Genomic DNA, 21304 nt, shown 5'->3' on the forward strand with positions numbered 1-21304 from the left:
CGCGTCAGAGACGGACTGTGCAGCGATGGGTCATCAAACAACTTTTAAGGCACACGGTGGTTGCAGGGAGATGTAGGGGAGGAGAAGAAGCGTGCGGGATATCTATCAGAAAGCTGTTTATGAGCACTTACTTTTGAAGGCGTAAATTTCACACGCAAGAATTGGGTGTGAATCCAGGCTGTTCAAAATTCCTCCTTGCAGTTGCAGACGAGTGCTAGCTGGGAATCGAAACTCGAAAGAGATGGGGAGAGGAGCCACAGAGGGAGTGAGTAGAACACGAACGAAAAACAAGTTGGAAGACGTCAGCGGGTGAAGGCGTAGAAGACGATGAGAAGGTAGATGAGCATGGCGGCGGGGACGAGGACGAGCAGCGGCACGACGGCGGCGGCGGCGGCGGCGGCGCAGCCGAGCCTGCCGAGCTTGATCTGGACGACGTTGACGAGGGCGAGCACGAGGAAGCCGCAGCCGGCCGTGGATCCGAGGGCGGAGAGCACGATGCCGGCCCGCAGCAGCGCTTTGTTGACGCGGTGCGCGCCCCAGGCGCGGTCCTCCCACAGGGCCAACCCGCGGAGATGGACGACGCCGGGGGCCTTGCGGCGGCGGACGAGGCGGACGGCCTGCTTGAGGCACATGGCGACGAGGCTGGAGAAGAGGAAGGCGCTGAAGGCGAAGACGTGGAAGGCCACCATGTCCTCCGCCGCCCTGTCGCCGGCGGCGCACTCGGGCCTGGCCAGGCTGCCCCGGGGGTCCCTGGGGTCCCAGGCCAGCCCCACGAAGGCGCCCAGCGTGAACAGCGAGTTCACGTTCACGATCCCGTCCAGCGCCGTCGCCTGCACGCTCGTCCCCCCGTCTCCTCCTCCCCGTCCCTTGCAGACCCCCTCCTCTTCCCCCTCCATCCCGAGAAGAAACCGCCGGCTCGACCACCTCACTCGCAGACTCACCCTCCCCCCTATAAGAGAAAGTCGAGGAGGAATCACAACACAGCTCGAAATAAGGGCTCCTCCGCACGACTCCAAAACGAACTGGTCAATCCGACCCAAAGTCCGCCGGACCTTTTGAGCACGGGTCGACCGGCCGAGTAGGGTCTCTCTCTCTCTCTCTCTCTCTCTCTCTCTCTCTCTCTCTCTCTCTCTCTCTTCAAGATTAATATACTTTTTAAAATTATTGGCGTAATGGGTTATATAAAATAGAGAAAAAGTTTAATGGGTAAATAAATGGGCGTATTGGGCCGGCTGTGGTAGAATAACTCGAGTCGGGTTAGTCGACCTACGGCCAGTCATCCCGAGAGGCTGACTAAACAATGGGGGCTCTGGCTCTGCTCGTTTTTTAAATTATGGGCTCTGTTTATTAATGGGCTGGGTTGATTCCTGGGAGGTGGGCTCGTGAGTATCGGACACGTCGGGACCTGCGCTGTCGATGCCGGTCCAGAACGTTCTGGATCGGCTTTCTCGAGAGTTATCGGTCTTTCTGGACTGGCCTAGAGAGGGAATCGCCGCTCTTATAAAACGGGAGGGCAGCAGGATTCGAAAATCAGAAAAGAAGTTGCCGAGAAAACGAGTGAGAGCGAGGAAGAGGCAGAAGAATAATCGAAGATGTCGATCGTGCCGAGCATCTTCGGGCGGAGGAGCAACGTGTTCGATCCGTTCTCGCTGGAGGTGTGGATCCTTCTTCGACACCTTCCGATCGCTGTCCGAGGCCAAGCCGTCCTCCGCGACGAGCTCCGCCTTCGCGAGCACGAACATCGACTGGAAGGAGACGCCGGAGGCGCACGTCTTCCGCGCGGACCTGCCGGGGGTGAAGAAGGAGGAGGTGAAGGTGGAGGTGGAGGAAGGCCGCGTGCTGCAGATCAGCGGCGAAAGGAGCATGGAGAAGGAGGCGAAGACGGACCGCTGGCACCGCGTGAGCGCAGCAGCGGCAAGTTCCTGAGGCGGTTCCGGCTGCCGGAGAACGCGAAGCTGGACCAGGTGAAGGCGGCCATGGAGAACGGCGTGCTCACCGTCACCGTGCCCAAAGAGGAGGCCAGGAAGCCGGAAGTCAAGGCCATCGAGATCTCCGGCTGAAAGGTACTCCGCCCCGCCCCCCCGCCGTCGCCGAGTCCCTCTTTGTTAGAGTTCAGCGTCTGTAAAGCAAGAAACAAGTCGTGTTTCTAGTGTCTGGAACCTTTCTAGTTTGGCACAGTATATAGTACGTAATAAACGGTTTCATCCCGATATTCGCCTGATTATCCCTGTCTAATATGCGTCCGCCACAAAATCTTACATCTTACTGCGTCGTGCAGGCTGCAAGCATGCTTCCGCCACATAATCTTACATCTTATGCGCGTGCAGGAAGTAAACGGCGTTGCCCAAGTATCTTACCCCTCCGATAGACAGTAGATGGTAGAATGAGCAAACGATGGAAAGCGCACAGCGAAGACAATTCTGTGCCGAAATTTGAATTTCTCTAATCAATCTCCACCTGAATATAAGCTCTTCCCCCCCCCCCCCCCCCCCCACTCACAAATTTGGGTTTTAAAGAAAGTGTTTGGAGTGCCCCTAAGTTTGAAGTTTTGTAGTCTATTTCAGTATAACAATAGTGTCATTCTTGGAGCGAATAGAAGAGAAGACTTTTAGGCGTTCCTAATTTGCTTTGGTTACATTTAATTAAAAACAGAATCTAGCAACAGGTGTCTTTATTTAGAGCAAAGATGTATGTAAACACCGGAACATCGTACAATTTCTCCGAAAATAAATTTGATCTCCAAACATAGATTTGATCATACTTAGTTCACATACCGTGCATGTCTGATTAATTTAGAATAACTATACGGGTGAAATTTATGATTTTTAATATAATAATGAATAAGTATCCTTTGTAAACAAATTAACAAATGACCTTATTTTCAAGCTTACTGCCTTCGCATTTTTATAATCAAGGTGCCTTAAAATTTTGAAGCTTTAACTCGGTGTGGTTAATTTTATGAATACAAATAGCGTCTTGAAAAAACACTAAAAACTATTTTTAAATTTAAAAATTTACCTCTGTGACCAAATGGGAACAACAAAATAGGTAAGAGAAAAACTAGGAAGGACCTCAAAATTCCCAAAGATATTTTTTATTTTTCTTGTGTGGCAGTAATTGGGAATCATGTTGTTATCTCATTGAGAAATAGTAATCAATATTTACTTTGCACGTCTGGTTTTTCATTACTCCATGTCCTCCCATACCCAATAGTTTAAGAGATTCCAGTGTATTATGGTCAGCAATATTGTGACTTTTGTACGGATAGGGTCTGTGGTTTCTTGGTTCATTTAGAGAACTTTTGTACGGATGGGATCTGTGCTTTCTTGGTTCATTTAGAAGTACATGAAATGTCCATGCCATCAACATGGACATCTTGGTTCATTTCGACTTCTACGTCATCAACATCGCATTTAGACTTTACCTGCTAGACGTTACATGAAATGTCAATTCTGACCATTGTGTTACATCAAAAATAAGAATTAAATAATATCATAAATTCATTAAAAAATTATATTTCGACTAAAAAGTTAGTTTATTTCAGAATCTGATGTGAAAAAGATCCCTAATTTTCCCAACAATCCACAAAATTCAAAAAAATTGTGAAATACATTTAATCATTTAAGCCTCGATAAAAATGTAATACGATTATTTTAATTATACTTAGGATTTAAATATTTCATAGCCCAATAAGTGCACGAAATGAGAGAATGAAGAAGACAAATGGACACTTGCAAGTCCTGGCCTTGGTGAATTTTTTTATGGGATTTATGTTATTTATACTAAGTTGTTTTTAAAATACCTTTTATCTATGAGTATATATTCAAATGTCCAATAGATCATCTGCATGTACTGTACTATGTTGGCCAAGAACTTCATAGCATCATCTTACTTGAGCTGTGTTCTCTGATACCACGGGTAAATTATCTCATCTAGACCGCCCAATTGTCTTCATGAATTTCTTTATTAGAATTTCGTGATTAGAAGCTTGTACGTCACAGCCAAAGTACAACTGTCCTGTTAGGTTCTAGAGGCCTTGACATAGATGAATAAATCTAAACGATTCACAGCGGACGACTGGAACGACATCAACAAAACAATTAAAACGAGTACCTTTACACGGATCGCATCCGTGATTTCTTGGATCCCGGAGTGATATGAGTCGAGCTGCTCACGTAAGCAGCCTCTAGACGTATCCACGCGATCCTCGGCACGTCGAATCTCCTCCTTCTCCTTGACGAGCCCTTTCTACCTCTATCGTCGTCGTTATGCCGTTCCGATCGCATCAGGCATGGAGAGGGGTGTGGGGAGAGTGGAGAAGAAGGGGAAAGGCCGTTAAACAACTCTGGCCTGGGTGAATTTCGCTTAGGGCATTCCCCTATTTATTCTGGCCTAGGTGAATTTCGTTCATGACCTTCTCCTATTTTTTTTTAAATATTTCTCACAAAGTTATTTTTATGTACAAAGCTGTCTGAACTTGTTTCATATGAGGATTGAAGACATAATGATCAAATAAAAAATTAAATTATCGCCTCTGACAAGAGGGTACTTATAAATTGATGGCGAGGATGCCAACACACCACCATCGGACGCGTCGCCACGGTCAACCGAAGTCAACGTCTCCGCCACAAATACGCCGCCACAGTCAACTGATGTCATCACTCCCGCTACGGGCATGCCACAACCGTCTCCACTACGCACGTCTCCACGCTCGCACGTCAGCACTCCCGCTACGATCACGCCGCAACCGTCTCCACTACGCACGTCTCCACGCACGCACGTTCCTTCGCGCATCATGACACATCGCTAACGGCAGATCAATTACTGCCCATTGGCGTGACATGAAGCACGTCTCGTCTTTAATTTCTCGTCTTTAAGTTGTATTTTCTCTTTCCTCCAAGGCCTATATGTATAGGCCATTGTTTCAAGAAACAGTTAGGCAGTCATATTTCAAGAATTGAGTTTTGTTTAACTCTTCTTAGAGGACTGCCCAAGCCTCCCTATTTCTCTAGCCCTAGCGCCGCCGCCACCGCCGCTGCCGCCTCGCGTCGTCGGCCTTCCACCCCTCGTTCTTCCTCTCTCTCTCTCTACCGCCCTCCCAGGACTGCCGCACAAGGCTGCCCAGGCCGCCCCTGCCAGGGCCACCCAAGGCCAGCCCTAGGCTGCCCCAACAGGGCATCCCCAGACCGTCCCAAGCCGCTCCTGCCAAGGCCGTTCAAGGCCAGCCCAGGCCGCCCAAGGCCAGCCCTAGGCCACCCCAACAGGGCAGCCCCAGGTCGTCCCAGGCCGCCCTGCCAGGGCCACCCAAGACCAGCCCTAGGGCGCCCCAACAGGGCAGCCCCTGGCCGTCCCAGGCTGCCCTGTCAAGGCCGCCCAAGGCCAGCCCTAGGCCGCCCCAGCCCATCCCAGGCCGCCCCTGCCAGGGGCGCCCAAGACCAGCCCTAGGCCGCCCCAACAGGGCAGCCCCAGGCCGTCCCAGGCCGCCCCTGCCAGGGCCACCCAAAGCCACCCCCAGGCCGCCCCAACAAGGCAGCCTTAGGCCGTCCCAGGCCGACCCTGCCAGGGCCACCCAAAGCCACCCCCAGGCCGCCCCAACAGGGCAGCCCCAGGCCGTCCCAGGCCGCCCCTGCCAGGGCCCCCCCAAGCCACCCCCAGGCCGCCCCCACAAGGCAGCCTTAGGCCGTCCCAGGCCGACCCTGCCAGGGCCACCCAAAGCCACCCCTAGGCCGCCCCAACAGGGCAGCCCTAGGCCGCCCAGGCCTCCCCAACAAGGCAGCCCCAGGCCGCCCAGACCGCACCTGCCAGGACCGCCCAGGGCCAGCCCCAAGCCGCCCGCTTGGGCTGCCCACAGGCCACCCAGGCCGCCCCGCAAGAACCGCCCCGGCACACGCTTGTGCCACCGACGCCGACCGTCGTCAACGCCGTCCGACGCTTCGAGCCACGCGAGCTCTGCGCGCTCCGGGTGCGCTGCACGCCCTCCGTGCTCTCCGCGCACGCGTAGGCGCTTCGCGCGCTCCGTGCACTCCGCGCACCCTTCGCGTGCTTTGCGCGCGCAGGTATCTGCCTACGCCTGAATCTGCGACCACGACATCAACTCGCTACCAGGGCCGCTCAATGCCCGGAACATCCAGATATTCTCGTCCAGTGGGCCGGTCAATGCCCGAAATCGTCCAGTCTCATCACAAATCAGAATTCCCCGCAGCCTCTTCACGCACTACGGTGCCGAGGTACGCCTGAACTCTTTGGTGTCGCCGTGTTCTTCGTCCAGTATTCCACGAGAAGTTTCCACCGCCGTCGGATTAGATTTGGTTTGGATTTCCCCACTTTCTCCCTTTCTTTCGAGAGTCTCCTTCGCTACGCGAATTCGGGCATTGATTTCAGTGCTTAGGCATCGTCGCGGTGGGTGAAGACAGTACTCCCACCCTCGACAAGGGTTGGAGCTGCACCACCAATTTTTCATTGGTTTTATAGTCGGAATCCGACTGTGTGCATTTCTGTAGGCTGTTTTATCCCTCCTATACCCAACCCATCCACCGTCATCCATCCATTCGTAACGTTCCCCGTACTCCAGTCATCCATTCCTTAGTCGTCCTACGTCATAAATTATCGTACTAATGATGTAATGATATAAGTAAATTCCAGTTTAAAATATTGAATCAGTAAATTTGTATTTAGAAATATAAATTAGTCATAAAAACGATAGCATCAATACCTAACTTTTCGAGAAATATTTTTTAAAAAATGAGTGTAGAATGACATTGACATTAAATAAATGTAGGAAGTGTAGAAGTCTGTTTGATTCCAAACTCTCTCAGAGGTAATACCCAGTTCTAAGAAGAGCCAATGTATGGAACACATTGCATCTGTAATTATCCGATTAAAAATAATTTAAGGTAAAGAGAACATAAACATTAGTTTTGTACATTCGTCATTACCAGCCATCCAAGGTTTTTTTGTCCATGAGGTGAAATAAGGTCCCTTCTTCTGTCCTTCGTTCGAGCATTGGATAAAACTACCATCCCAGCCGCCACAGTGACCTTAAGTATACGAAGTCCCTCAAGTATACCAAGATGTGGAATTTAGTCATTCTTATTTTCAACTATAGATCAGTCAGCTTCTTTTGGAGAGAGCAAAGTCTCATTTTTTTTCCGAGATGATTTTAAATCTCAGCGAAAGGGTGGGACCCCGCGGTGTCGAAACTGGTTTCAGAACGTTCTGGAACTTTTTCTCGAAAGTTATCGATCCTTCTGGAATATTTTCGAGGGGGACTCGTCTCTCCTATAAAAACCGAATAGGGGCAGACTTCGAAACTCAGCGAGTCAAAGTTGTAAACGAGTGAGAGCGAGAAAGAAGAAAGCAAACGAAGCGGGAGGATGTCGATCGTGCCGAGCATCTTCGGGCGGAGGAGCAACGTGTTCGATCCGTTCTCGCTGGAGGTGTGGGATCCCTTCTTCGACACCTTCCGATCGCTGTCCGAGGCCAAGCTGTCCTCCGAGACGAGCTCCGCCTTCGCGAGCACGAACATCGACTGGAAGGAGACGCCGGAGGCGCACGTCTTCCGCGCGGATCTCCCCGGGGTGAAGAAGGAGGAGGTGAAGGTGAAGGTGGAGGAAGGCCGCGTGCTGCAGATCAGCGGCGAGCGGAGCAGGAAGAAGGAGGAGAAGACGGACCGCTGGCACCGCGTGGAGCGCAGCAGCGGCAAGTTCCTGAGGCGGTTCCGGCTGCCGGAGAACGCGAAGCTGGACCAGGTGAAGGCGGCCATGGAGAACGGCGTACTCACCATCACTGTGTCCAAGGAGGAGGCTAAGAAGCCCGAAGTCAAGGCCATCGAGATCTCCGGCTGAAAGGTATGATCTCCCTCTTTGCCAGGGATCATCGTCTGTAAAAAGAAAAAGAGTCATGTCGAGTGTCTGTTTTGGTACAGCCTATAATTAGTAACCGTTTTTTGTTTTGGCACAGCGATGATCAACTGATTTTCCATCTTTATGCTCCCGGCTCCATTCTCGTACATTTTAACTCGCGTGAAAGCAAAAACTTGCCCAAAGGCGTCCGAATTATCTTAACCCTCCGACGGTTGACTAAGTTAAACGATTGAGAGCGTGTTAAATTCGACTGTGCTCCTAAAATTTGACGTTTCTGTTAGCCTTGTTAAACTTGGTCCCTCAGCTTGAAGTTTTTGTAAGCCATGTTTCAACTTAGTATATTTCTTCAGCACGAGAAAATCATGGGAAACTCACCTGAACATGTGTACATTAATTACTAAAGAATTGCACCCATCTGGCTCTTTGATCAGATAGGACAAGTCTCTACGATGCAAGCGATTGATTGACATTGACCTCGGATCCTCTTGTCGGCGACATTTCAAGATGAAATTTGTGTAATTTTTCGATTGCACGTAAAAGAAGATGCCCTATATTCTAATCTCAAGAAATGAATCCTCAATAATAGTTCCAGGTACGTGTAATCTTTTTTAGGGTTTCATTTAATTACTAATCAGAGTTTAGATTAAGTTGTTTTAAGTTAAAGGAAAGATGTATGCAGACAATTAACCATATAAGAGCTATGACGATTAAATAAATCGTGGATCAGGGGTAATACGATCAGAGAAAAAATAAGACTCGAATTATTTTATCTGAACTCAAATTTGAATTTCATCGAATAAATATTTTTGGATGTCAGTGAAAATATATGTACCACTAATTAACCATGGGTGTTAATGGCACTTTGAAAGTTTCAGTACTTGGTGCATTTCTGAATTACAACTGTCTTAGGTATTCAAATGGATTTTATTGTTCAAGAACATTGAAAATCCTTCTCATACTATTTTTTTTAGATGACTTTCTCTCTCTGCAGCTTCCTTCCCCCCCCCCCCCCCACCCCAAAAAAAAAACACGTGTCAGCTTTCATAGCTAAACGAAAAGGTGTGAATTTTTATTATTTACAACCTTTGATGATAGATCATTTCATAAGCATGCACTAGTCTAATCAAAGCTACTTTTTTACTGGATTATCAAGGATCTGGTTGATGAAAAGTATACCAGGCGGAATTTATGGGTTTGCCCAGAGAAAGGCATATCTTAACTAAGTAATTAATTTATATATGATATATGCAAGTTTCTTTTAACTATAGTTGTTTTAGATCTTACCCAATATTCAAGTTTTTAATTACTCTGGACTTGCTTTTGAGAATAGTGTATGAGATTCCCATAACCTTCTCTATTGGTGAACCGATCATCACATTGTGATCTGTTTAGAGAAATCATGTTTCCCCTTTTTCCAATTTTTCTTATCCTGAAATTGTTTATTTTTCATGACATCTACAATCAACTGTGAGCTAGAAACATGTACAAAGAAACTTTATCATGGGTCATGTAAATGTGTTCAATTGAACTGAAACTAAGGGCAAATTGTTCTCTCAAAATCACTTAAGCCTATATGTAAGGTACCAACGTACGCAACATTCCTGCGTAGAGGCGTGTGTGGTAACTGTTGAGGATATGCGCACATACTTAGACTCAAGGTTGGAGAGACTTTCTTAGTGTAGAAACCCCATGCATCAAAGGTGGTGATGCTCGTTCCTGATCTTTGAAGCCAATGCCCACATGGTACTCGTGCTTGCTGGCACACAAACATGGCAGATCAGGGCAGGCCAAGAGCGCAGGTCATGAGCGTTGCACGCACAAGCTGTCAAGGGTGCGCATACACGGGCACGACGTGCGCGGGGGCTGTGTAGGTTGCAGGTGATGTGCGCACGACGCATTGTGACGTGTGCAGGTGACCTTGCATGTAGTGTTGCGATGTATAGGAGCGATGGCTTGGGGTGTCGAGTATGGCAATGCTGATGTGAACCCAAATAGTAGGGATGTTAGTGCAGGTGCTGAAGCTGTGTGGGTTGTTAAGGCTAGGCATAGAGCATAGGGTGCTGTGGATGGATGTTCGGCATGTGGTATGACTGACCGGTGGATGCGCCGAGAGCCATGGCCCATGGGCCTACCTTAGGGGCCCACTTGTAGGTGCGCGCAGGCTGCAGCCTGAACGTGTAGGAGCATAACTACCCAACGGTTGGTGTTATGTCACGTCTCATTACCTAGAATCATCCTTAATCTTTACCTTTTGTTCTGGATATGGCTTCTTATGGAGTTCTGCTTATTATAATACAACGTCACATGTTGATACTAAGGGCCTAGCCCTACCCTCTCTCATTAAAGTCAAAGCAATCTTAAGCTGTCCATAGAGACTTCTGCTGCATAAACGTTCCTGCCCAAGCATAGAGGCAGACACGTTTGATTTGAGCATCGTACTTAGTTCCGGATTTTACCACGTGACACTATGAGAAACCTAATTCTCCTTTAGGGGCTTCAACTACGGTATAAATTGAAGGCACTAGTATGGAAAAACCTTCCATAAAAGGTTCCATATGTTTAATGGATGTAGAGTACACTGATAATCATGTTCATATTTTCTAGCAATTGAAATAAAAAAGAAGTTGGAATAACTCAGAAACAAGGGGGACCTAACCTTTTAAAGTGTATTTTGTCTTTGTAGAAGAACTGTATGACCTTGGGCTGGCTGCATTTGCATGACTTAGCGATAAAATAAGGCCCATCTTGATGGAAATATATGTGGATGACAAGCCAATCGCACATTCCACATCTCGTTCCATATTCATTAATAGAACATATTCACTATAGTGCATGTATGATGCTTATAATGAAGTCTATGAATATATGATCTGACTTAGTGAATTTGATGAGATATAAATAGGGAGATCACTAGTCTTTAAGCAAGTGTTCTTAATATTTCTATTCGGAGGATACCTGAGAAGGACATCGAAGTGTTCGGATAGAATAGCACTATCTAGCCTCACGCATATGATGAGTATGGATGTTCCCTTCACCATTAGTGAGGAAACACTACGGATATATAGTGGGTGCTCTTTTGTGGAAATTGTTCACTAAATTGATATGTGCGAATTCTTGAATGGTATTATACCAAACTGTCAATCAGGTTGATTCACATCACAGTTGTGTAAATGGTCCATAGACCTGAGACTCTAAAGATGTTTTGTGGATGCACAATTGTACTTTGACTATGACATACAAGACTCTAATCATGGGATTCTAAACGGTCTTAGTTCAGATACATCAAGAAGTTCACGAAGACAATTGACTCGTCAAGATGGGATCGTCCACTCTTTGTAAAAGAGGTGACAACTCAAGGAAGACGATGCGATGAAGTCCTTGGCTAGGGCAGTGAAATATCGGAGAAGTGTTCTCCGATGATTTCCAAATGCATCAGTACTTACTCGGATGACCGATTAAGGTTTGAAAGTTGACCATACCCTATGTTGTCCAAGGAGCGTCAAATGGATGAGGGATTATACGGACATGGTAACCGACGATGAGCATGTTCCATGAGTGTGTCGATACACACTCCTTTGTATCTTCTAGTGCACCAAGCGTAGTTTGGTACCCTATGGATTGGAGTATCAACCTATTTAATGGGTTAAATCGATCCGACATTAATTAATATCTATGATGATATAGTTCATTAATTTGGAAGGCAAATAGAGGTTATTGGTCTACTAGAGTCGTTAATTGGACTAATACATGGGCCTAGACGGTCACACGCTAAAGGTCTTTTAGACATTAGACGATACAATTAAGTTTTGGGGATTATTATGAAAAATACTACTTAGTAAAAATAGAGGAAAGTGCTGAATGAATTTCGCCCAGGCCATAATTTTTTAGGGGCCTTCCCTTTCTTTTCCCTTCTACCCATGACTCCTCTCCATTCGTGATGCAATCAGAATGTGTAACGACGACGATAGAGATTGAACGAGGCATGTCAACAAGAAGAAGGAGATAAGACATTCCGAGGACATCAGAGATACTTCTAGAGGCTGCATGATGTAGGACGTCATTGATGGCATCGTCCGACGGGTAAAATTGCTAAGTGAATGTAACTACGTGATGTGTGTCCTGAATGAAATGTACGTGTAGGGCCGACGAGTGGGGACTACACCGAGTTCTGAGCTCCGAGGCGGGCTTCCGATGACGGTGACGGTGACCTCCTGACTCTCGTCGGAGCGACGATGGTGACTACGGTGCCGAACGGAACAATTCTGTAGGGGCTCACACTTAACGGACGGGCTCGACCCGTACCTTGGAAGACAATCAACACGTAGTTCTCTCGATAACTTTCTCTCACCTAATCTAACCCGAGCGCGGTAGAGTGCATCCAAAAATATACTGAAGATGGTAATGTAACGGACGAGCAAGGGAACAGCGTACCTCGTCGGTGGCGGCATTCGTCGTTGATGTCTTCATTGGCACGAAGAACTGGTGCAAGCAGATAGCGGTGGAGGTGTGCTGGAGGTAGCACAGACTGGACCAATAGTCGGCGTTGGCGCGACACTAGAGCGGTAGTCGAGGAGCCTGGAAGAGAGGAGTCAAGACTGAGGTGGGAACGACCTGCGGGGGCGAAATGGCTCGAACAAGCCTGTAGAGTACACCCGGGCAATGGCCGGCTAAAGAGGAGTCGTTCAGAAGGTGCAAGCGTTGATAGTCGTCCGACGGTGGGTCTTGAGTTTGTATGATGGCTAGAGAGTGACCAGAAGAAGGGAAGACGTGTGTCGGTCACAGCGGGATGCTTCCACTTCGTCGCCTGCGGACGGGGATGTGCAGCTCACAGTGTTCAAGGCGGGGGGCCACGGACGATGATGTTGCCGAAGTCGTGACCTTGTACGGCGGAACACCAAAGTCCTCTAGCGGTGTAACTTTGTAGTTGGGTCACCGCAGGACCATGGGGAACACGGGTCTGACGGTCGAAAGGTTGTCGCACGTCTGCGTGCAACGACTCACACCGGTACAGACTAAAACGATCGATTTTCACGTGGCGATAAAGGGGGTGAATCACTGAGAAGACACATCCAAATGGTGGATTGTCCACCGAGAAGATGCAACACCACAGAGAACCACCGTACGGTGACTATCAGGGAACACACGCGTGGTTTGACCAGTAGACAGTTAGTAGGGAATCACGTCCAAATGTGCATGATGCTGGCGGGGATATCTTCCATCGCGTGACGGTAGAAATAATCCAAGGCAGCTGCTGATAGTGAAGTGGTTTGGCAGGCGAATCAGCGTTCGAGGGAGCCGATCTAGAGGGCTTCAAGCGGTGATGCAGTCAATCACCACGGTGAATCCGTTGACCGACACTTGGAGATGTCCACCAATGGTAATCCTGGTGATCGCCGTGTCTCACATTAGCTTCTGTGGTCGAGGATGGATGTGCGGGACAGATCGTGCACGAACAGCCGACTGATTTTGGAATCTTCACACAAAATAGATGGGAATCGTACGACCTTGACGGCACAAGGCAACTCGGCTCGGATGAAGCAGTAGAGCGACGAGGACACAGAGAACGGCGATGGCTAATCTCAGATGATGCCTTGATTCTCCACGGTACACCCTCTCCTTCTTCTTCCTTCTTCTCTTCTTCTTCCACTCCTCTTTTTTGAACGTGAGATCTGAGAATGGAAACTATAACTGCCAAACAATAATCCAATATCTGAAAATGGAGTCCAAATAAGGGGCCCAATAAGAGGCTGGGGCCCAATAAGCGGCTCCATTTTACAACATAATTTAAAGGAACTAAAAGATTAAAAATGATACAAAATTAAGACAATACAAAGGTAACGGAAAATACGAAGATATGAATGCGGTCGTGCTCGACCCGCGGTATTTAAACCTGGGCGTCTTCACGGACGCTTTGGTGTGCCGGTCGGGCTGGCCACGGACCGGCGGTGATGCTGATTCCGACGAAGACGGCTCCGATGACGTGTTGACGATGACTCTTGGGCACGCTCCATCACTGCACACAGTAGCATCTTGACTCATCTTGTTCTGGGTCCAAGAAATCACGGATGCGATCCGTGTAGAGGTCCTTTGTTTAATGATTTTAATGATGCAGTAATGATCTGTTTAAAGTCTTACGATGCGTGGAATACTCGTCTTCATCCAGATCTAGGTCACTAGAACCCACTACAAAACTTCTAAATTCCTCCCTCTAAAAATAAGATACTGTGATACAGTAGATCGATTGACAAATATATCCATTTTTATGTGTTTTGCAATTGTAAGATCAAAGAGTCGAAAAAAACAAGTTATGTTAACATACATTTTTTTAATTAATTTCATGAACAAAAAAGATTTAAACATCACAAAAATATTTATTTAGAATTATTGCAATATTTTGAGGAGTTTACTATATTTTTAAAAATGATATTCTGATTTTTGTATTTTCTAATTCTTTATCAAAATTTTCAAGGTTAAATTGGTAAATAAAATAACTTCTAAGTCAAAAAATATAATTTTGAGGTTTTCAATCCGCCACACAAATTAAAGGAGAGAGAATTGAGAAAATCAGATGGCTCAAATTGGTTTAAATCCAAACAATGATATTTAACCATTGAGAAGTTCTTTCAGAATGAAATTGACACTAGTGATATCCTTCCTGATGGCGCGGCACCGTCCGACACCGCAGAGTCGTCACCCGAGGAGCCAGCACCGTCATCGAGCCCACCACCGACACGTGTCCAGCCAACACGACGAGCCGCTGCATCGACGCGCAACCCCGGGTTCAGATACTCGGCATGACGACGCGCCATCTCCATCGTCGGAGCAGTCTACTTATCCATTTCTTATTTCCTTTCGTCGCTTCTCGTCTTTCATTTGGCCCTTGTAGTGAGGGGAAGGCCCATATGAGGACATCTTCCCCTCCCCTATGCTTTAATGGGCCTAACACCCCTTATCTTCTTCTTTTTTCTTTTTCTTTTCCTTTTGTGTTATGGGGGCCCATTTTCCTCTCTCCTATATAAGGGAGGGGAGGGTGCTCCCCACATTACTCTTGTTTTTTGTCATTGAAAGGTTATAACGTGGGAATATCAAGAGTCACAAACGTGAGAAGAGGAAGAAGAAGAAAGAAGAAGAAGAAGAAGAAGGAGAAGGGAGAAGGAAGAAGAAGAAGAAGGAAGAGAGAGAGGAGGACGCAACGCCGCCCATACCATCGTCGCCGGCGCCGCGCCGGCCTCGCCGTAGCCGCGCCGATCTCGCCGCCGCGGCGCCGACTTCACCACCGGTCCGTGTTGGCCCTCAGCAGAGGATCTCTCTCCTTCTCAAATTTCTCTCTCGCCTGAGAAGTGTCGCAGACCAATGGCAAAGAAAAAAACAACAACTTCTTATTCTACTTCGTTCTGTGTTCAGGCTATCACTTAAATAGAGAAGTCAGAAACCCACGATCCTGACTTCGTGCCCTTGGCACGTTTGGAGGAAGACTGGGGAAAAAAAACTGGTCGCACGTCGCGCAGGTCGTGCACCAACGAATGGATGAGGAGTTGCCACGCTCCCGCCTTTGACGCATTCCTTTAGTTGCAAACTGCCACGTCCGGAGCATCGCGGGGCCTTCAAGGATTAGTTTCAACAGTCCGCCCGCTCGTTGCCTGGCGAGCTCTCGGTCCGGACGACCTTGCTGCACGCCCGACGACCGGCCTCCGCTCGCCATCACCGCCCTGCTCGACTGCCGTCCGCTGCCTCCACCCTGCCCGCTCGACCATCTCCGCCGCTGTCGAGCTACTTCGCCTGACCAGCGCCGACTCCGCCCGTCCCGCTGCCCGACCGGCCTCCACTCGCCACCACCGCCCTGCTCGACCGCCGTCCGCTGCCTCCACCCTGCCCGCTCGACCATCTCCGCCGCTGCCGAGCTCCTTCGCCCGACCAGCGCCGACTCCGCTCGTCCAGTTGCCCGACCGCTGACGTCGACTGCGCACACCATCCGGGCCCCAGTGCGCCATTGGCCCCGCGCTGTGACCATCGCGTCCGCGCTTGCCAGAGCTCAGTACCCGCCCGAGCTTTGCGCACCGCTTGCGCACCGCGCTGCCCGCGCGCCGCGCCGCCTGCGCGCGCGCCTGCTACGCGCCGTGCCCGCCGCGCGCCCCTGCGCTCAGCGTGTTACGCTGCCCTGCACTGACCGGGGTCCTTTACTCGGTGCCGTGCACACGGCCAATCCCTGCCCGCCAGTGGGCGCCCACGCTCACGCCTACCCTCGTTCCCGCATTAGCTAGACATCGGCGTCACCGACCTCCTATTATCTCCGGATTTTCCTCTGACTCGAGGTATCTGTCGCCAGCGCGACGAAGGTACTCCCCTGCCCCTGTTCTTTACGTCTCTTACTTTCTTCAGTATACTTTCGTATTGCCTCCTCCGCGCTCGGGTTAGATAGGTGAGAGTGAGACATGCTGAGAAAATGATGCATCTTGCAAGAGTCTTACCTGCCCGGTACGAGTCGGGTTCTCCCGATGCGTGTGAGCATTTCAGCGGGGTTTCCCTATTCGACGACGTACTCGCCCTCGACCCTCTCGGGCAAGGTTCGGGAGGTCTGTTTGACCTCACCCATAGCGACCCCGTCATTCTCTAGAGCGGCAACACCGCTCTTCGGCGCGCGCACGTACCATAGTAGGGCTTTCACGCATTCATCGTCATCATTCATACCTTCCCGTTAGCATCATCAGACGACGCTGATCGTCGTTGTCCGATCGAGATCTTGATTCGATACCGAGCCGCTACCCTCGGTGTCGACCGGACGACGTCTTGACGACGTCCGGCATCACTTCCCTTCTCTTTTCATTCATCATTTTGGAACTATCGATAAAGTATACCCCTGTATTATGTTCCTAATTATGATTAGAGGGGTGTTTCACATTCAGAATCTCATGTGGGCCCATTATTGTGATTTAGGATCAATGGATTCAAGAAGTGACTTTCAGATCAAGAGACATAAAGAAAGAGCATCACTTGGCCTGTCGACCTGCTGGGTGCGTGAAAACGCCGTTAGTGTGATTTTTGTCTGATTCGAACTCACGTTGTCATCCTTTTTCCTAGTTAACATGACAAATATCCTAGGTTTCTACTATCATGCATGATACCTCCAACTGCACTACCTGTTGGCGCATACCTGCATACATCTCTGTCGGACCAACAATGGTAAAATCATCCTTACTCGTCCATGCTCCGCCACTGATTGACATGTATCCCCCATCATCTTCGTCAAAATTATCAATGCTAACTCTTTCATCGTTGCACTCCACTCACTTCCGCTACCGTCAATCATTACGCAGCACTACCGAACAACATCTGAGGTATTTCTTTACAATTCCTGTAAAATTCTCGTAAAAGTTTTAAGACTAGTTTCTAAATTCTGAGTATATTAGGTCACTTTGGAGAATTATTTTCTACTCCTTTTAGAATTATTCTGAAATAATTTTCAAAGTATTTTTTTATCGATATAGGTGAAATTACTAAAATAAATATTAAAAATATAAAAATAGAAACTAAAGATAAAATTCACTTATTAAATACTCACTCTTTGTGGATTTGAATATTATTCGCCTTATGCTCGAAGGATACTTATAAATAGTGTTCCATAAACCAAAAGCCTGAAGAGACATTTTTAACCCTAACTTGTGGTTCATTAATCATATGATGTTCAACTGGACTGGCCATCGAGTAGTAATATTATGAACACATGTTTAAAGACAAATCATCATTGTATTATGGTCTCATCATAACTCACTAGGTCAGTACACGAGTTCATGAACTTCATTATGAACATCACACAAGAATAATAATAATAATTCAATATTTCATTCAATGCACTCAAGTAAAAACATGGAGCTCTGATTGGCTTGATGGCCACATAATATCCATCACATAATACATACATCAATAAAATAAGAACCTTTAAAGTAATAAAACTTATAAATAATGTAGCAATGCTTTTGTATTGTTTTTTGTCCAATGGTCTTCTTGATTTCTTCAAGAGAGCCATGTATAATTTGCAGCTAGAAATCTTAAGGCAACTATTGAAGGTTATAAAAAAGATCATTGGATATTATTGGCATTGTCAGATTCAGGGGTAGTTGACTGATAAAACACAGAACTTCAAATGATGCCACACTTTTCAAGGTGCACAGGGTACATACGAGTCCATGGGTGATATAGGAATGACTCTGCAGCTAAGCGATGTATAGGGGTTCGATCTGGTGGGCACCAAAAGAAAAATCAAAACTGTTAGAGTGCTTCAGCTCATCAATAGCTCCTTAACGTGCTTTAATAGATTTAACACCATTTCACGGATCAGGAGCATAGCTGAGGGCACCAAGAGTAGAGAATTAGCTTATTATATAGTCACTCTCACTGCCATAATAATTCCATCAAGACTAGACACACCGGGAATGGATGGAGGACCCGGAAGACCAGCTAGGCAAAGTAGTGTTAAGAAACGTGAGATGCCAATATGAGATAAGAAGAGAAAGTAGAGAAGAAGAGAGAGAGGGCATCTCACGATCTTGAATCAAGAAGCCATCTAGGCTGAAACAATACTGAGAAGATAGAGACATAGATTAGAGGATGGACAGGGTGACAGGCAGAGCCGCTCCCCTGGGAGAAATAATAGAGTAAGAAAAGCCTCAGTGCTCTAATGTATTACACAGGTATTTATGGGCCTCAATGTGACCATTGTGTGCTTGACCGTTGTCCATCATCTGTTGAAAAATAGCAGCAATCGACCATTGTACTGCTATTTTGAAATAGCAGCAGTCGACCATTATCATCTGTCTCTTCAAACTAGTGTATCGTTATCTCCTTGACAAGTAGAACTGGAGCAGGAAATCCCCGCTAGCATGCATAGTTATTTCCGAATGTCCGTAATAACATTTTATGATGAGACATAATGGGTGTCCTTTTTTAAATAAGTAATCCATAACATATACCTAGAAATCATTAATTTGAGTACGCGTTAGGTTGTAGTTAAGATATTGAGTAAAATACTTGATTTTTAGCTGCGAATTTTTGTCTAGGAATCCCTTGTTTTACTAAAACTACATTATACGAAATCTAATTATGAACTGCAATCTTAAAATGTATTGGGTGAAAGATTTAATAGGGTTACCAGGCGTGAAGAAATGTTATGGTAAGATAACAGGGTGCCTTTTCTGGTTTCTGTACATCTCTTAACGTTTATGGATTTTCTCCGTGCATCAAAGAGAAAGATGATCATGAATTTACAATAGGTCATGCACAGATCTGATCCCTCTTCCACTTTGTATTACAGGGATTTGATCTAATCACCTTATTGTAGTCTTACCGAATACATTCTTCCATATATAATTCTGCAAAGTTGAGAATTTCTCTCCTAATTCTGAAACCATCTCCGTGTGCTCTAATTCTAAAAAATTATATTTTTGTTTCAAGTCTAATCACCAGAAATGATGCACAAGAAATCGATAAATATAAGGCAGTTCCTACATTCTGAAAGTTTTCCGCCTACAGACTAGAGCCTCTAACATGTTTCCTCGATATTGAGGTTAAATGTCGAACGAAAAATATTATCATTCAGCCAACATAAATAGGCTCCTAACTTTCTAACAGAAATGGGTTCAAGTGTATACGATGCAACCATAAACTATTAGAATTCCCCCCCTTCCCACAGGAATGACTAGTCGAACAGTCTTTTCATGACTCACCCTAGAGACCCCTTTTTGCTTGATTATAGCAAGCGAAACTTTAGAAATTTGGAGCCATTCAGATGGCGTGACATTTAGAGAGGTTACGGAGTATCTAAGCTCCACATGGTACAGTATTGCACTACGAAAACAATGATAATCACATGATAGATGACTCCCAAATATTGGACACACAAACGGAAGAGACAGACATCCTAATCACCTTCACCGCCAAGCCAACTATAGTATGCGTTCTTGAAATAAGTTTTCAATGGAAGCGCAACGCTTTCCGGTTTAATCGCAATGTTGGCAAACATTAAAAATTTGGGGACCATTAAAGTCTGGATGATAGGGCAAACATCAGGATGAAATCGTTTATTACTATACGCCGTGCTGAACGAGAGAAGTTCCAGACACAGGAGACGATTTCTTTTCCGTTAGAGACGACGACATCAAAAAGAGGCATTCGCCGGCGGAGGACGAACGGGACGGGGGGGAATACCTTTCAGCCGGAGATCTCGATGGCCTTGACTTCGGGCTTCTTAGCCTCCTCCTTGGGCACAGTGATGGTGAGTACGCCGTTCTCCATGGCCGCCTTCACCTGGTCCAGCTTCGCGTTCTCCGGCAGCCGGAACCGCCTCAGGAACTTGCCGCTGCTGCGCTCCACGCGGTGCCAGCGGTCCGTCTTCTCCTCCTTCTCCCTGCTCCGCTCGCCGCTGATCTGCAGCACGCGGCCTTCCTCCACCTCCACCTTCACCTCCTCCTTCTTCACCCCCGGCAGGTCCGCGCGGAGGCGCCTCCGGCGTCTCCTTCCAGTCGATGTTCGTGCTCGCGAAGGCGGAGCTCGTCTCGGAGGACGGCTTGGACTCGGACAGCGATCGGAAGGTGTCGACGAAGGGATCCCACACCTCCAGCGAGAACGGATCGAACACGTTGCTCCTCCGCCCGAAAATGCTCGGCACAATCGACATCCTCCGCTTCCTTTGCTTTCTTCTTCCTCGCACTTACTCGTTTACTCTACAACTTTTGCTCGCTGAGTTTCGAATTCTGCCACTATTCGGTTTTTATAGGAGAGACGGGTCCCTCGAAAATATTCCAGAAGGATCGATAACTTCCGAGAAAACCGTTCCAGAACGTTCTGGAACCAGTGTCGGGGTCCCACTCTTTCGCTAAGATTTAAAATCATCTAGAAAAAATAATGAGACTTTGCTCTCTCCAAAAGAATCTGACTGATCTATAGTTGAATAAGAATGAGTAAATTCCACACCTTCGTACACTACTTAAAGGTCACCGTAGCGTCTGGGATGGTAATTTTATCAAGTGCTCGAACGAAGGACAGAAGGAGGGACTTTTTTTCACTCCACGGACAAAAAAACCTTGGATGGCTGGTAATGACGAATGGACAAAACTTATTTTTATGTTCTCTTTACCTTAAATTATTTTTCATCGGATAATTACAGATGCAATGTGTTCCATATATTGGCTCTTCTTATAACTGGGGATCACCTCTGAGAAAGTTTGGAATTAAACAGTTTCTACACTTCCTACATTTATTTAATGTCAATGAAATTCTGCACTCATTTTTTTAAAAAAAAATCTCACAAAATTATTTATTGATGCTATCGTTTTTATGACTAATTTGTATTTCTAAATATAAATTTTCTGATTCAATATTTTAATCTGGAATTTACTTATATCATTACAACATTAGTATGATAATTTATAAATACCCTATTATCAGAA

At 47.0% G+C, this 21304-nt stretch overlaps 2 protein-coding genes and 2 pseudogenes across 2 annotated transcripts; 2 read left to right on the forward strand and 2 right to left on the reverse strand.

The window, feature by feature from the left end:
• Positions 1-215: 215 nt before the first annotated feature.
• LOC144715418 (uncharacterized) lies at positions 216-960 on the reverse strand. The gene has a single exon (XM_078590326.1). The coding sequence runs from the start codon at positions 894-896 to the stop codon at positions 303-305; it is 594 nt and encodes a 197-aa protein (XP_078446452.1). The 5' UTR covers positions 897-960; the 3' UTR covers positions 216-302.
• A 578-nt stretch (positions 961-1538) lies between these two features.
• On the forward strand, positions 1539-2224 carry LOC144715420 (17.8 kDa class I heat shock protein-like; annotated as a pseudogene).
• Positions 2225-7301: 5077 nt separating this feature from the next.
• Positions 7302-8174, forward strand: LOC144715853 (17.8 kDa class I heat shock protein-like). The gene is made up of 2 exons (XM_078590856.1): positions 7302-7847; positions 7960-8174. Exon 1 carries the CDS (start codon positions 7374-7376, stop codon positions 7842-7844), a length of 471 nt encoding a protein of 156 aa, XP_078446982.1. The 5' UTR covers positions 7302-7373; the 3' UTR covers positions 7845-7847; positions 7960-8174.
• Positions 8175-19621: 11447 nt separating this feature from the next.
• LOC144715861 (18.2 kDa class I heat shock protein-like) lies at positions 19622-20584 on the reverse strand (annotated as a pseudogene).
• Positions 20585-21304: the final 720 nt, after the last annotated feature.

The sequence above is a fragment of the Wolffia australiana genome, chromosome 19 (genome assembly GCF_029677425.1).
Source record: "Wolffia australiana isolate 7733 chromosome 19, ASM2967742v1".
Classification (NCBI taxonomy): domain Eukaryota; kingdom Viridiplantae; phylum Streptophyta; class Magnoliopsida; order Alismatales; family Araceae; genus Wolffia; species Wolffia australiana.